Consider the following 16,355-nt stretch of genomic DNA (forward strand, 5'->3'; position numbering starts at 1 on the left):
TTTCACTTTTGGCGGTCACTTACAAAATTTTATCCGCGTGTCTTCTAAAGAGTGCACAAGAACAGCTAGAACATACAATTTCAGATTACCAAGCAGGCTTTCAACCTAACAGATCGTGCCCACAACAGACCTTTAACCTTAAAACTATTTTAAAAATTAAAGCAATCAGGTCGAAACCAAAAAGCACACGTTTCTACACCTAGACAATCTCTATGCAATATTCTAGAAGAACGCAGACTAGAGACCAAAACTCGAAAACTGACCAAACAAACACTGTCAGAAACCAAATCAAAAATTAAATTCATAGATGAAATTTCGGAACCATTCTTAGTTAAATTAGACTTTAAATTAAATTATTTATTTAATTTAATTTAAATTAAACTTTACAGAAGCTCTCCTGCGAACCCTGCAGATCTCGCAACTATTATGAAACATAGTGTTAAACAAAGTAAGGAAAGAACGGGAAATTGAACTAAGAAAACAAAACTTTAAGAAGTCAGTCGAACTAGGAAGAGGTCAAGGAAAATTGAAGGTGCCATACTTAATGTTAGCAGATGATTTAGCCATTGTAACAGCAGTAAAACAAATCGAGACCCTCGAAAAATGTATAGAGAAGGCTGGCATGCAAAAAGCCTTTAAAAAGACTTAATTCATGTGTTCCAAGTTAGATATTCCGAAAATTAAAATAAATTACGGTAAAATCAACAGAGTCAAACACTGTAAGTACCTCAGTGAAATTATTGAACCAACAGGACTTGAAAAAATAGCACAAAAAAATATTGCAGAAAATCGAGAAAGTGACCGGACTTAACAAAAAAATGCCTCCAGAATGATATTTTCACTCTGCAGCGGAGTGTGCGCTGATATGAAACTTCCTGTCGGATTAAAACTGTGTGCCGAACCGAGACTCGAACTCGGGACCTTTGCCTTTCGCGGGCAAGTGCTCTACCACCTGAGCTACCCAATCACGACTCACGCGCCGTCCTCGCAGCTTCACTTCTGTCAGTACCTCGTCTCCTACCTTCCAAACTTTACAGAAGCGCTCCTGCGAACCCTGCAGAACTAGCTCTCCTGAAAGAAACGATATTGCGGAGACATGGCTTAGCCACAGCCTGGATGTTTCCAGAATGAGATTTTCACTCTGCAGCGGAGTGTGTGCTGATATGAAACTTCCTGGCGGATTAAAACTGTGTGCCGGACCGAGACTCGAACTCGGGACCTTTGCCTTTCACGTGCAAGTGCTCTACCAACTGAGCAACCCAAGCAAGTAAGTAATGCAAGTTCGGTAAGTAATGCAACACACTTTTTTTCTGAAAGCAGGTTAGTTTTATTGCGGATTCCAACACACAGTATTATTTTCCACTTTTTCGGCTACGAAAACCTATTTTTCAACACAGTCTCCGTTCAATGCGACAGCTTTAGGCCGCCTTACTGGGAGGGCTTGAATGCCTGCATGGAATCACTCTGCTGGCTGACGTCAGACCAACCTCTTGCTGGCTCAGTAACCTCCCCATCATCCACGAACTGCTTCCCGCGGGGTCTATCCTTCGTTCAGCCATACAGATGGAAATCGGAAGGTGCGCGATTCGGACTGAAGGGTACAACAGTCCAATGAAGTGCTGTGAGTTCCTCTCGGTTGCGCAGACTTGTGTGTGGTCTTCCGCTGTCATGGAGAAGCAGAAGTTCGTTTGCATTTTTTGGGCTGAAGTCGTTTATTCAGTTTTCTGAGGGTATCATAATACACTTCAGAGTTGATCGTTGTACCATTAGAGAGTACATCAAACAGCATAACCCCTTCGGAGTCCCACAAGGCCGTCTCTACGACTTTACCGGCTGAGGGCGCGGATTTGGTCTTTCTCTTCGAAGAAGACGTTGTCTGGCGTAACTCCATGGATTGCCGTTTTGTTTCCGGTTCCAAGTGATGAACCCGTGTTTCATCGCCTGTGATGCTGTTCGACGCAAATTGGTCACGATCAACCTCGTGACGCGCAAGCCATTCCGCACGGATAGTCTTCGTTGCTCTTTACGGTCTTCTATTGGGCGGCAAAGAACCTAGCGAGCACACACCTTTGAGTACCCCAACTGGAGGACGAATGTGTCACAGCTACCAACAGAGACATCCAGTTGAGCAGCAAAGTGTTTGACTCCGATCCGTCGATCACCTCGAATGAAAATGTCCCCACGTTCCATATTGCAAGAGTCCTAGCTGTGTGTGGCCGACTGGCCCGCGGGAGTTTGGACACCTTTGCGCGATCTTGTTGCGATGATGACAGAGGCCTCGCCAACAACTCACCGTGCTTTTGTTCACTGCCAGGTCACCGTAGATATTGTGCAAGCGCCTATGAATATCCGTGATGCTCTGGTTTTCCATCCAAAAAAAAAAAAAAAAAAAAAAAGAACGAAACCTACCTATCGGGATTTCGTGAACAAACAGGGTGGTCCATTGATCGTGACCGGGCCAAATATCTCACGAAATAAGCGTCAAACGAAAAAACTACAAAGAACGAAAGTTGTCTGGCTTGAAGGGGGAAACCAGATGGCGCTATGGTTGGCCCGATGGATGGCGCTGCCATAAGTCAAACGGATATCAACTGCGTTTTTTTTTAAATAGGACCACCATTTTTTATTACATATTCGTGTAGTACGTAAAGAAATGTGAATGTTTTAGTTGGACCACTTATTTCGCTTTGCGATAGATGGCGCTGTAATAGTCACAAACATATAGCTCACAATTCTAGACAAACAGTTAGCAACAGGTAGGTTTTTTAAATTAAAATACAGAACGTTGGTACGTTTGAACATTTTATTTCGGTTGTTCCAATGTGATACATGTACCTTTGCGAACTTATCATTTTTGAGAACGCATGCTGTTACAGCGTGATTACCTGTAAAACCACATTATTGCAATAAATGCTCAAAATGATTTCCGTCAACCTCAATGCATTTGGTAATACGTGTAACGACATTCCTCTCAACAGCGAGTAGTTCGCCTTCCGTAATGTTCGCACATGCATTGACAATGCGCTGAGGCGTATTGTCAGGCGTTTTCTGTGGATCACAATGGCAAATATCCTTCAACTTTCCCCACAGAAAGAAATCCGGGAACGTCAGATCCGGTGAACGTGCGGACCATGGTGTGGTGCTTCGACGACCAATCCACCTGTCATGAAATATGCTATTCAATACTGCTTCAACCGCACACGAGCTATGTGCCGGACATCCATCATGTTGGAAGTACATCTCCATTCTGTCATGCAGTGAAACATCTTGTAGTAACATCGGTAGAACATTAGGTAGGAAACCAGCATACATTTCACCATTTAGATTGCCATCGATAAAATGGGGGACAATTATCCTTCCTCCCATAATGCCGCACCATACATTAACCAGCCAATGTCGCTGATGTTCCACTTGTCGCAGTCATCGTGGATTTTCCGTTGCCCAATAGTGCATATTATGCCGGTTTACGTTACCGCTGTTGGTGAATGACGCTTCGGCGCTAAATAGAACGCGTGCAAAAAATCTGGCATCGTCCCGTAACTTCTCTTGTGCCCAGTGGCAGAACTGTACAAGACGTTAAAAGTCGTCGCCATGCAATTCCTGGTGCACAGAAATATGGTACGGGTACAATCGATGTTGACGTACATCTACATCTACATCTACATTGATACTCCGCAAGCCACCCAACGGTGTGTGGCGGAGGGCACTTTACGTGCCACTGTCATTACCTCCCTTTCCTGTTCCAGTCGCGTATGGTTCGCGGGAAGAACGACTGTCTGAAAGCCTCCGTGCGCGCTCTAATCTCTCTAATTTTACATTCGTGATCTCCTCGGGAAGTATAAGTAGGGGGAAGCAATATATTCGATACCTCATCCAGAAACGCACCCTCTCGAAACCTGGCGAGCAAGCTACACCGCGATGCAGAGCGCCTCTCTTGCAGAGTCTGCCACTTGAGTTTATTAAACATCTCCGTAACGCTATCACGGTTACCAAATAACCCAGTGACGAAACGCGCCGCTCTTCTTTGGATCTTCTCTATCTCCTCCGTCAACCCGACCTGGTACGGATCCCACACTGATGAGCAATACTCAAGTATAGGTCGAACGAGTGTTTTGTAAGCCACCTCCTTTGTTGATGGACTACATTTTCTAAGCACTCTCCCAATGAATCTCAACCTGGTACCCGCCTTACCAACAATTAGTTTTATATGATCATTCCACTTCAAATCGTTCCGTACGCATACTCCCAAATATTTTACAGAAGTAACTGCTACCAGTGTTTGTTCCGCTATCATATAATCACACAATAAAGGATCCTTCTTTCTATGTATTCGCAATACATTACATTTGTCTATGTTAAGGGTCAGTTGCCACTCCCTGCACCAAGTGCCTATCCGCTGCAGATCTTCCTGTATTTCGCTACAATTTTCTAATGCAGCAACTTCTCTGTATACTACAGCATCATCCGCGAAAAGCCGCATGGAACTTCCGACACTATCTACTAAGTCATTTATATATATTGTGAAAAGCAATGGTCCCATAACACTCCCCTGTGGCACGCCAGAGGTCACTTTAACGTCTGTAGATGTCTCTCCATTGATAACAACATGCTGTGTTCTGTTTGCTAAAAACTCTTCAATCCAGCCACACAGCTGGTCTGATATTCCGTAGGCTCTTACTTTGTTTATCAGGCGACAGTGCGGAACTGTATCGAACGCCTTCCGGAAGTCAAGAAAAATAGCATCTACCTGGGAGCCTGTATCTAATATTTTCTGGGTCTCATGAACAAATAAGGCGAGTTGGGTCTCACACGATCGCTGTTTCCGGAATCCATGTTGATTCCTACATAGTAGATTCTGGGTTTCCAGAAATGACATGATACGCGAGCAAAAAACATGTTCTAAAATTCTACAAGAGATGGACGTAAGAGATATAGGTCTATAGTTTTGCGCATCTGCTCGACGACCCTTCTTGAAGACTGGGACTATCTGTGCTCTTTTCCAATCATTTGGAACCCTCCGTTCCTCTAGAGACTTGCGGTACACGGCTGTTAGAAGGGGGGCAAGTTCTTTCGCGTACTCTGTGTAGAATCGAATTGGTATCCCGTCAGGTCCAGTGGACTTTCCTCTATTGAGTGATTCCAGTTGCTTTTCTATTCCTTGGACACTTAGTTCGATGTCAGCCATTTTTTCGTTTGTGCGAGGATTTAGAGAAGGAACTGCAGTGCGGTCTTCCTCTGTGAAACAGCTTTGGAAAAAGGTGTTTAGTATTTCAGCTTTACGCGTGTCATCCTCTGTTTCAATGCCATCATCATCCCGTAGTGTCTGGATATGCTGTTTCGAGCCACTTACTGATTTAACGTAAGACCAGAACTTCCTAGGATTTTCTGCCAAGTCGGTACATAGAATTTTACTTTCGAATTCAATGAACGCTTCACGCATAGCCCTCCTTACGCTAACTTTGACATCGTTTAGCTTCTGTTTGTCTGAGAGGTTTTGGCTGCGTTTAAACTTGGAGCGGAGCTCTCTTTGCTTTCGCAGTAGTTTCCTAACTTTGTTGTTGTACCACGGTGGGTTTTTCCCGTCCCTCACAGTTTTACTCGGCACGTACCTGTCTAAAACGCATTTTACGATTGCCTTGAACTTTTTCCATAAACACTCAACATTGTCAGTGTCGGAACAGAAATTTTCGTTTTGATCTGTTAGGTAGTCTGAAATCTGCCTTCTATTACTCTTGCTAAACAGATAAACCTTCCTCCCTTTTTTTATATTCCTATTAACTTCCATATTCAGGGATGCTGCAACGGCCTTATGATCACTGATTCCCTGTTCTGTACATACAGATTCGAAAAGTTCGGGTCTGTTTGTTATCAGTAGGTCCAATATGTTATCTCCACGAGTCGGTTCTCTGTTTAATTGCTCGAGGTAATTTTCGGATAGTGCACTCAGTATAATGTCACTCGATGCTCTGTCCCTACCACCCGTCCTAAACATCTGAGTGTCCCAGTCTATATCTGGTAAATTGAAATCTCCACCTAAGACTATAACATGCTGAGAAAATTTATGTGAAATGTATTCCAAATTTTCTCTCAGTTGTTCTGCCACTAATGCTGCTGAGTCGGGAGGTCGGTAAAAGGAGCCAATTATTAACCTAGTTCGGTTGTTTAGTGTAACCTCCACCCATAATAATTCACAGGAACTATCCACTTCTACTTCACTACAGGATAAACTACTACTAACAGCGATGAACACTCCACCACCAGTTGCATGCAATCTATCCTTTCTAAACACCGTCTGTACCTTTGTAAAAATTTCGGCAGAATTTATCTCTGGCTTAAGCCAGCTTTCTGTACCTATAACGATTTCAGCTTCGGTGCTTTCTATCAGCGCTTGAAGTTCCGGTACTTTACCAACGCAGCTTCGACAGTTGACAATTACAATACCGATTGCTGCTTGGTCCCCGCATGTCCTGACTTTGCCCCGCACCCGTTGAGGCTGTTGCCCTTTCTGTACTTGCCCAAGGCCATCTAACCCAAAAAACCGCCCAGCCCACGCCACACAACCCCTGCTACCCGTGTAGCCGCTTGTTGCGTGTAGTGGACTCCTGACCTATCCAGCGGAACCCGAAACCACACCACCCTATGGCGCAAGTCGAGGAATCTGCAGCCCACACGGTCGCAGAACCGTCTCAGCCTCTGATTCAGACCCTCCACTCGGCTCTGTACCAAAGGTCCGCAGTCAGTCCTGTCGACGATGCTGCAGATGGTGAGATCTGCTTTCATCCCGCTAGCGAGACTGGCAGTCTTCACCAAATCAGATAGCCGCCGGAAGCCAGAGAGGATTTCCTCCGATCCATAGCGACACACATCATTGGTGCCGACATGAGCGACCACCTGCAGATGGGTGCACCCTGTACCCTTCATGGCATCCGGAAGGACCCTTTCCACATCTGGAATGACTCCCCCCCGGTATGCACACGGAGTGCACATTGGTTTTCTTCCCCTCTCTTGCTGCCATTTCCCTAAGGGGCCCCATTACGCGCCTGACGTTGGAGCTCCCAACTACCAGTAAGCCCACCCTCTGCGACTGCCCGGATCTTGCAGACTGAGGGCACAGACAAAGATATCCAGACGGGCAACCTCCGTAAGGGCCTGTTGACGCGGACAGAGGTGCGGGACGGGGGGTTACAGCAGTTCTGTCAGATGACACGGGATGGCGCTGGGGTGCGAAACTGCTCGGACAGCGGGCAGCAGGTAACTGCACACGAGGCCGTGGCAGTGGAAATCCCCACCACCACTTCCCCTCAAATGCCGGCACAGGGCACCATCCAGTTCTGAGACATTTACTCGCTGCGGAAGGTTACGTTATCGCTACGAAAGAGACACAAAAATACATCACTGGATGTATTTCTTCCAGATCCGACTCCATAGAGCAATCACTTGGACATCATAGTGACAAGATAATAGTAATATCAAAAGGTCCTATAAGCTCTGCGGCAACTGAGGAACTATCTCGTCCTAGCTTAATCGTCTTTTCAAACGCAGCTCTCTGTGTAAAGAAGCAGATGTGAATAAAAACCTGCCAAAACTTTTAATCGGAAGCTTCAAACTATTTCTCAAGAGATCTCCGCAATTTACACTAAGATCATTACTGTACCTACATCCGGATAAGGCACCTAACACGTCGGCAAAGACAATGAGGGCTAAACAGCTGCACAAAGGAGCACACACATGGAGAGCTTCCGCAGTTCATTCCATATGGGATTAAGGTATTTAATTTGTTGTTGTTGAATTGTTGAAGTACGGCGATCAATACTGAAGCTTCAGAATCATCAAACGCAGAAATGACAAGTAAATTGAATTATATCATTTCCTTTCTACTTAATACCTGCACGAAAAAAAAGTTATACACTATTGATGACTGTGACGAAAAAACTGCGTTTAGAAACTGAAAGCTCTTATGATTGTTGCGTTTCCTGTACTATTAAAAATGTGTAATACTTAATAACGACTGAAGGATGCCAAGTTATAACTTATCTCATAGAAAATGTAAAGCAATAGAATGTATATGTCATGGTGATCCATAATAAGTAGTTATACATCTGTCATTACTTGAAAGACAATATGATAATTTCATTGCCGTAGGAAGCAGTAAGTCCCTGTGTAGGTAAGCTTCAATCGAACTCATATCTTATTACATCGACCTTCAGTTTAGTAAATTAATGGTGGCTTAAGCGCATTACGGCCATGCGCGAACGTGAAAAATCCTCTCTTCTCGACGGTGACATCACGCGGAAGTGCTCGCTGCCGAAAGCGTTGGCCCAAATTTTCTATGTAAGTGTTGCTTGTTGCTGCCTACACAGATGCGGCTACGCTCTCTCGGTCTCACCCCTCTGTCACCCCACCTTGCTACCCTTGACGTCAGGGAGGCCGTTGCCGAAGCGCCTCTAGCGTGATCTCACGAAACTAAGCAGGCGACACGCCTGACATCTACTGTCGTCTAACGGAACTACGAGCACACCCCCGGGACAGTGGTTTAGGGGGGGCTTCCTCTCTGTATATGTTACTCTGTGCTGAGGGGCAACCTCTGGAACAGGACAAGCAGCCATGTCAGGCCGAAGATCAGTATCAGCCTGAGACAGAGCCTGAAACCGGTTCGTCAGACAAACTGGAGAGGCTTTCCGTTCAGCCCTCCGGAATGTCTTTCGCCCCCTGCCACACCTTGAAACGACCTCCCACTCTACCACAGGTGAGGGATCAGCCTCAATGCGGGCAGTATCCCGGGCAACCACAGTCGTAGTCCGATCAGGGGATGCGTGGGACGAGCTGGCCGTCCCCGACAAACCCCCATCCCGACCCCCACAGTGATGCCCATTGGCAACAGCCTCAAGCTGTGTGACCGAAGCCAACACTGCCTGAAGCTGGGAGCGAAGGGATGCCAACTCAGCCTGCATCCGAACACAGCAGTTGCAGTCCCTATCCATGCTAAAAACTGTTTTGCTAAGAACGTCTGAACTAATCTACAGAGAGCGCAAACAAATCGACAAAATTTAAACGGTTATTAAAATACAAGATTGCCTAGTAAATGCAGTAATGCTGCTACTTGCGCACTGCTGACACTGCTCGGCGGCGGAAGGAGACTAAGCGAAATTACACTATTCAGGTACTAAAACACGATGCTACACTCTCAAATACTATAATACGCCCGAAATTTATGAATTAAACAATGCAAGAACCAAAAACACACAAAGAAATTAAGAATTAAACTATGTAACAAATGAGTGAGCTAGGAGTATACGACTTGCTGCTCAGCTGCTTATCCAACGGCGGCAGGGAGCACACTGACTGCGACCAACCGACACTGGCCGTTCAAAACAAAACAGTAGACAAACGACTACGCGAATTTACACTATTCAGGTACTAAAACACGATGCTACACTCTCAAATACTATAATACGCCCGAAATTTATGAATTAAACAATGCAAGAACCAAAAACACGCAAAGAAATTAAGAATTAAACTATGTAACAAATGAGTGAGCTAGGAGTATACGACTTGCTGCTCAGCTGCTTATCCAACGGCGGCAGGGAGCACACTGCATTCTCAACACCGACGTTTTTGAGATTCCCGATTCTCGCGCAATCTGTCAGCTACTGATGTGCGGATTAGCCGCAACAGCAGCTAAAACACCTGCTTGGGCATCATCATTTGTTGCATGTCGTGGTTGACGTTTCACATGTGGCTGCACATTCCTGTTTCCTTAAATAACGTAACTATCCGGCGAACGGTCCGGACACTTGGATGATGTCGTCCAGGATACCGAGCAGCATACATAGCACACGCCCGTTGGGCATTTTGATCACAATAGCCATACATCAACACGATATCGACCTTTCCCGCAGTTGGTAAACGGTCCATTTTAACACGGGTGATGTATCACGAAGCAAATAACGTCCGCACTGGCGGAATGTTACGTGATACCACGTACGTATACGTTTGTGACTATTACAGCACCATCTATCACAAAGCGAAAAAAGTGGTCCAACTAAAACATTCACATTTCTTTACGTACTACACGAATATGTCATAAAAACAGGGGGTTCCCATTAAAAAAAAAAAAAGAAAAAAAAAAAAAAAGAAAGAAAGAAACGCAGTTGTATCCGTTTGACCTATGGCAGCGCCATCTATCGGGCCAACCATAGCGCCATGTGGTTTCGCCCTTCAAGCTAGACGAGTTTCGTTATTTGTAGTTTTTCGTTTGATGCTTATTTCGTGAAATATTTGGCCCGGTCACTATCAATGGACCACCCTGCATAGTGGCTGAAGCGGGAATATTCCACGATGTCTCATAAAAAATTCCGCATTTCTCAACCGAAATGGCCGAACAAAATGTGCTGTATTACTTATTGAATGCCCCCCGTAACTATACTGAATACTTCCCAGCCATTAGATCTTAGCAAGTTGTTGTTATCGGAGAGAAATCGTTGCTTGCGAAAGAAGCGTACCACAAAGGGCTCCTATAGAATCATTGCTAAATAACGACGAAGGCTTCTTGAGTCGTTCAAGAATGACGATGTTGTGTATAGGGGAGATGCAAAGTACAAAAAATGTAGCAAAACGGAGGAAGAGCTGCTATAGACCGACGCTTTGCACAGGGATTGGCTATCGACGTAAACAATTTTGACTCATTGCCTATAAATAGGCGGAAAGGCCCATTATTGTTCAGTTATACAACTGTGAACGACTCACTGAAAACAGCATCAGACTTAAAGTACCAAGGAGTAGCCGTCCAAGGTGACGTTAAAAAATCTAGAGATTTGTGTCCAGAGCGATGTAAGACGCCATACCGAGATACACTGGAAGAAGCCTAAGCAAATGGAAGCTTAGAAAACAAGCCGTCAACCGATTCTTGAGAATTGCTCCTTCGTCTGGACGTAACAGAGAAGATCCAAGGAACAGCGGCGCCTTTCGTGAGGGGTTCTTCCAGAGGTGTTCACCCAACTGCAGTGGAAGACGCTATAAGAGAAGCACTGTGAATGGTGGAGAGGTTTCGATTTGCTATTGTGATCTAGCAGCAGTAAAACGCACAAGATCGTGGAAAACACGACGGTAGTAACAATCACAGGTATAACACTAGGAGGAGACACGACTTAACACAACCCATCACTCAGTCTTAGTGTGGCACAGAAAGGAGTCAGGTTGTATGTTGTGGTCTTCAGTCCCAAGACCTGTATTCATCTCTTGGTCTCCCTGTACTACTTTTACCCCGCACACTGTCCTCCAACACTAAACTGGCGATCCCTTGATGTCTAAGAATGTGTTCTATCAACCGACCCCTTCTTTTGGACAAGTTGTGCCACAAATTTCTTGTCTCTCCAGTTCTATTCAATATCTCCTCATTAGTTACGTGAGCGACCAATCTAATCTAGTCTCCTGTGGCAGCATATTTCGAAAACTTCTATTCTCTTTTTGTCTAAACCGTTTATCGTCCATGTTTCACATCCATACAGGACTCTATTCCATACAAATACCTTCAGAAGAGACTTCCTAACACTTTAATGTATATCCGCTATAGGTATTCAATCTTAATAATACTAGACCATCTCCCCAGCGAAGTGGATAATCTAATAATAAAACTAAATTCAAACTCAGCCTCCTTCTACTTCCTATAAAATTTTCAGAAGCGACCAATCTAATCTAGTCTCCTGTGGCAGCATATTTCGAAAACTTCTATTCTCTTTTTGTCTAAACTGTTTATCGTCCATGTTTCACATCCATACAGGACTCTATTCCAGACAAATACCTTCAGAAGAGACTTCCTAACACTTTAATGTATATCCGCTATAGGTATTCAATCTTAATAATACTAGACCATCTCCCCAGCGAAGTGGATAATCTAATAATAAAACTAAATTCAAACTCAGCCTCCTTCTACTTCCTATAAAATTTTCAGAAGGTGTAATTCTATAATATGTATCAGTACGTGTGTGTGTGTGTGTGTGTGTGTGTGTGTGTGTGTGTGTGTGTGTGTGTGTGAATGAGTGAGAGAGAGAGAATGGGGCGGTATACAGAACGTTAAGTTAAACATAAATCATCTCTTATAAAACAATAAACATAGCTTAATATTAATGTAAAAGACAATCATGTGGTTAGTGTGTCCTCCTGAAATCCTGAGTGTGGTGACTATAAATCCAAAGTATACTCAGAAAAGCTGTACTGGTGCATATTTGTACACATTATATCATAAACCAACTAAGAAAAATGTGATGAGGTTGGAAGGGAAGGGGAGCAAGACGTCACGGTTTACATAAATGTCATAGTCCCAGGAGAAAATCATTCGGGATACATAACTGTTTCGATTTTTAATCGAGAAACAAAGCGCGTGAAATACTATTTTCCACTTTTAATTATTTGTGTAAAACAAATTTTCTAGAAGCAGAACGTTATATAAACATAAATTTTCACAATATACAAGCCTATCGCATTTGGTTTAACCCGTCTTAATCCTAAAAAATGAGTAGGCGATATGTTGAAAAGAAATGCAGGTGTTACCTATCTAACTTTCTTACCTTTCACTTTGTGACCCTCGAGACAAGTAAAACCAAACCAAAGGAGGTATGAAGGTGCATCACGTAATCCATTTCTCCTAACAGGACTACAGCCATGAGGAAGCTAAATTTGTGGAGAATATGCGCAATGCGTATTCAATATTGTTTGGCATGTATTGCGCGCTTGCTCAAACAGTCTGCAGTCAAACGAAATCTTAAATTTTAGTGAGAAATAAGTAATTTGTATCTGATTACTGATTAGTAACATTACATAATTTTTAGGATTAACGAATTATACCTAAGTTCCCAGTAAGCTACTAAACATTGCAGAAAATATGCCCAAACTAATACAATAAAAGCTGTATAACAGTGTTTTATCTCTGAAGAAAAAAAATTATTTATGTGCAATGTACGAGGGTAATGCCACAAGTAAGGTCTCCTATTTTTTTATAAGTACATAGACCTGTTTATTTCTACAATGGTTTACATCAGTTTACAGCTTGGACATTTAGCTATTTTTCGACATAATCACCATTTTTGTCGATGCATTTTTGTAGACGCTGTGGCAGTTTTTGTATGCCTATGTCATACCAACTCGCTGTTCAGAAAGTTACGAACCTCTTCTTCACCTCGTCGTCGGAGTTGAATCGTTGAGATTACAATTAACGCTGACAGGTACTGTGAGGCTCTGAAAAAGCTCAAACGGGCAATTCAGAACTGGAGAAGAGGAATGTTGAGCAAGGGCGTACACATTCTCTATGACAACGCTCGCTCACACATCGCTCGGCAAACCGTTGCTCTCCTACAACAGTTTCAGTGGAACATAATCACCCACCCACCCTACAGTCCTCACTTGCCGCCCAGTGACTATCACCTGTTACCTAGGTTAAAAGAACATTTGGCCGGAAGGCGATTCAGCTCCGACAACGAGGTGAAAGAAGAGGTTCATAACTTTCTGAAGAGCATCGCGGCGAGCTGGTATGACATGGGCATACAAAATCTGCCACGGCGTCTATAGAAATACATCGACAGAAATGGTGATTATGTCTAAAAATAGCTAAATGTTGAAGCTGTAAACTGATGTAGACCAGTGTAGAAATAAACACTATAAAAAAATAGGAGAACTTACTTTTGGGATTACCATCGTACGTACATTTTCCTTTCCGATTCACAAAATGAAGATACATTCTTGCTGTGGGTTTTTCACATACTGCATTGTCATATGCCGATTATCGATCTCAAAATATCATGTTAACTGACAAGAATGAAGTATAAACACAAGCGTCCCAGTTTTTTTCTCCTTTAAATCTGATCAGCCTAGGCTGACTCAATCAAGTAAATCCTTTATTACTGTCACCTTGCGAGATTATGTTTTACAAACTGGCTCGCTCACGATGAAGTTTTGGCTACATATGTTATAGTTTTGTTGGCCCATAATACAAATGCATGTTATTGCATGACTACAACTAATGCTGGTGTTTTTTCAATGCATGTTCACCGCTTTTTACTATTTCAACAATCTGAAAATGGTTGTAAAAAAAACCGAAAATACTCATCGTGCTTTAATTGTGTACTAAGAATTGCTGTATAGACATTACAATTTTTTTACATTAATTTTTTTATTTAAAAGATAGATTATCTTATTGAACCAGGTCCTCTCGATTCGCAAAATCATCGGGGCAATTGCAGTTTTATTACAAGGCAACGCTATCAATGGGCAAGTGGTGCTGTCTGTTACGTACGCCAGAAGATAATTGTTCTGTATGAGGAGCAAACATTAATATTTGTAGTAGAGGTTCAGACCATATTCCTTCTTTCTTTTCTCCTTTTCGTATTATATCAGGCTTAAATCGAGCAGGTACTGGAAGTGAGGGAGTCCCAATTGGGAATATCTGAGAGATGTCTTCCATTTTCGGCATTCACCTTACAACCAAAGAAAACTTCCAACAAATTTCGTCAGAATTGCGAGTTGGGAAAATCTTAATTTAATTGTGGAGCAATAGGTTCCTGATAAAAATATGAAAGCCTAGCGTACGCGAAAAGTGTATTTGTGTACGTGTATACGTACAGAGTAATGTCGATGTCTTTCTTGACATGTCAGTCGCTGCCAATCTCAGATGGATCGACGGCGAGTTATGATTAATATCAACTAGATTCCCTTGAATAAAAAGAAATAAAAGAGGCAAAACGGTAGGAGATAAAGAGGTTTTAATACCCAAATAAAGTAAATACTGTAGCTGTATATAATGCGAACTGTAAGAAGCTTCAAATCGAGCAAATAGCCAAGAAAAGTCTTCAGCGATAAACAATGTTTTGATCTGCTTGATTCACCACTTCTCTCGGAGACGCTTAATCTCGTTGGCGGCTGATTGCCCTATATCAGATGATACTAACGAGGAAATCGTAGTTTACGTACAAACAAGGGTTATGACAGGAGGCAGAGAAATTTCATGTAGTAACAAACGTTTGGAAAAACTGGATTAAAAGGCACAACGTCAACAATCGGCAGTGTCGAGCGCTCTTCAACGGAACACATTGCAAGGCATAAATGTCTCCCTTGAAGTAACTGCGGTGAATTAAAACGATAACTTGCAGCAGTAGAAAGGTAATCATTACGTGACGCTCTTCTCAGCTGTGCTGTCGCAAATTTACGGTAGCTGTAACAGTGCGCTAATTTGTGGTAAACATGCGTACATGACCGGTATCCTCTTGGAAAACTGGCTGCAAGAATGAAAACAAATTCGTGGCTCTACAACAATTAGCAAAACCCTCGGTGGCACAACTAATTTCTTAAGCATGTTTCCATAGCAACCGTGTCACATGGTGCCGCAGTATTACATAAGCCATCGGGTCGGCACATCGTAAATCTAATAAGACTAAAGAACCGAAGACTGCAGGACGCCACCTGTTGCGCACAAGCAGGTACTCACTGAGCATGCGTGGGAGCCCACGTCGTCTTCCTTGTCTGCTTTGGCACCGTTCTGCATGTCGCCCACTTTCGCACGACTGCCGCCGCTTCGCGCCGAGCCTCGGACTGAACTGCGAGATGGGCGCCATATTGACCGGCCGCCACAGTGCTGCCAGCTGGCGGACGTTACGCCAACGATGCAGATCACCAGACAACGTTGCTGGTCAATGACGTCGATTCAGGTGTCACAAAAGACGCAACGCAGAATAACGTAGCCTTTTTACAGCTTCAGGAAAGGATACAGACTACGAAAATAAGCAATTCGCAGGCGAAACTGTGTTTTTGTGCCTACCACAAGATCTGTTGTAATATAACGTGTGCAGAGTTAATTGGATCACATTTTACATTAGCAAAATCCATAGGATAAAGCATTCATGGACGGTAGGTGTCCGTGTTTGTTTAAAATGATTGGCTTTAACAATCACATACATTTCCTGTTGAAACTGAATGACAAGGGATTTCTTATCTGACGTCGGTACGGAGATCGCCAACATAGCTGACATTTTCCATAGCATTTCTGGAACTTATGAAGAGCATTACAGATTTACTAGCTGTATTTCCGTGAATATGAACGAAAAGACAATACTTGGCAATATACTCCAAAGAGAAAACACCGAATTAAAAAAGTAAAATATTTGCACTAAAATATGTACTCGTCGTCGACGCCCTAAATTTATTTCTACGTATATCGCACACCAATCACATTTCCGCCCTCGGTAGCTGAGTGGTCGCCGGCACGGTAGCTCAGCATGTTCGGTCAGAGGGTTAGCTGCCCTCTGTAATAAAAAAAATTGAGTGAATGGATCAACGAAGAACCTAAACAGGTGTCATCGGGCGCCAGT

At 43.4% G+C, this 16,355-nt stretch overlaps 1 protein-coding gene across 1 annotated transcript in view; it reads right to left on the bottom strand.

The window, feature by feature from the left end:
- LOC124606656 (proton-coupled folate transporter) overlaps positions 1–15,589 on the bottom strand; it is a 329,568-nt gene extending 313,979 nt beyond the window's left edge. Inside the window, exon 1 of the mRNA XM_047138661.1 lies at positions 15,476–15,589. Coding sequence (XP_046994617.1) covers positions 15,476–15,532 — 57 coding nt within the window. The 5' untranslated portion in view covers positions 15,533–15,589. The remainder of the gene's footprint in view (positions 1–15,475) is intronic.
- Positions 15,590–16,355: the final 766 nt, after the last annotated feature.

Source organism: Schistocerca americana, chromosome 3 (genome assembly GCF_021461395.2).
Source record: "Schistocerca americana isolate TAMUIC-IGC-003095 chromosome 3, iqSchAmer2.1, whole genome shotgun sequence".
Classification (NCBI taxonomy): domain Eukaryota; kingdom Metazoa; phylum Arthropoda; class Insecta; order Orthoptera; family Acrididae; genus Schistocerca; species Schistocerca americana.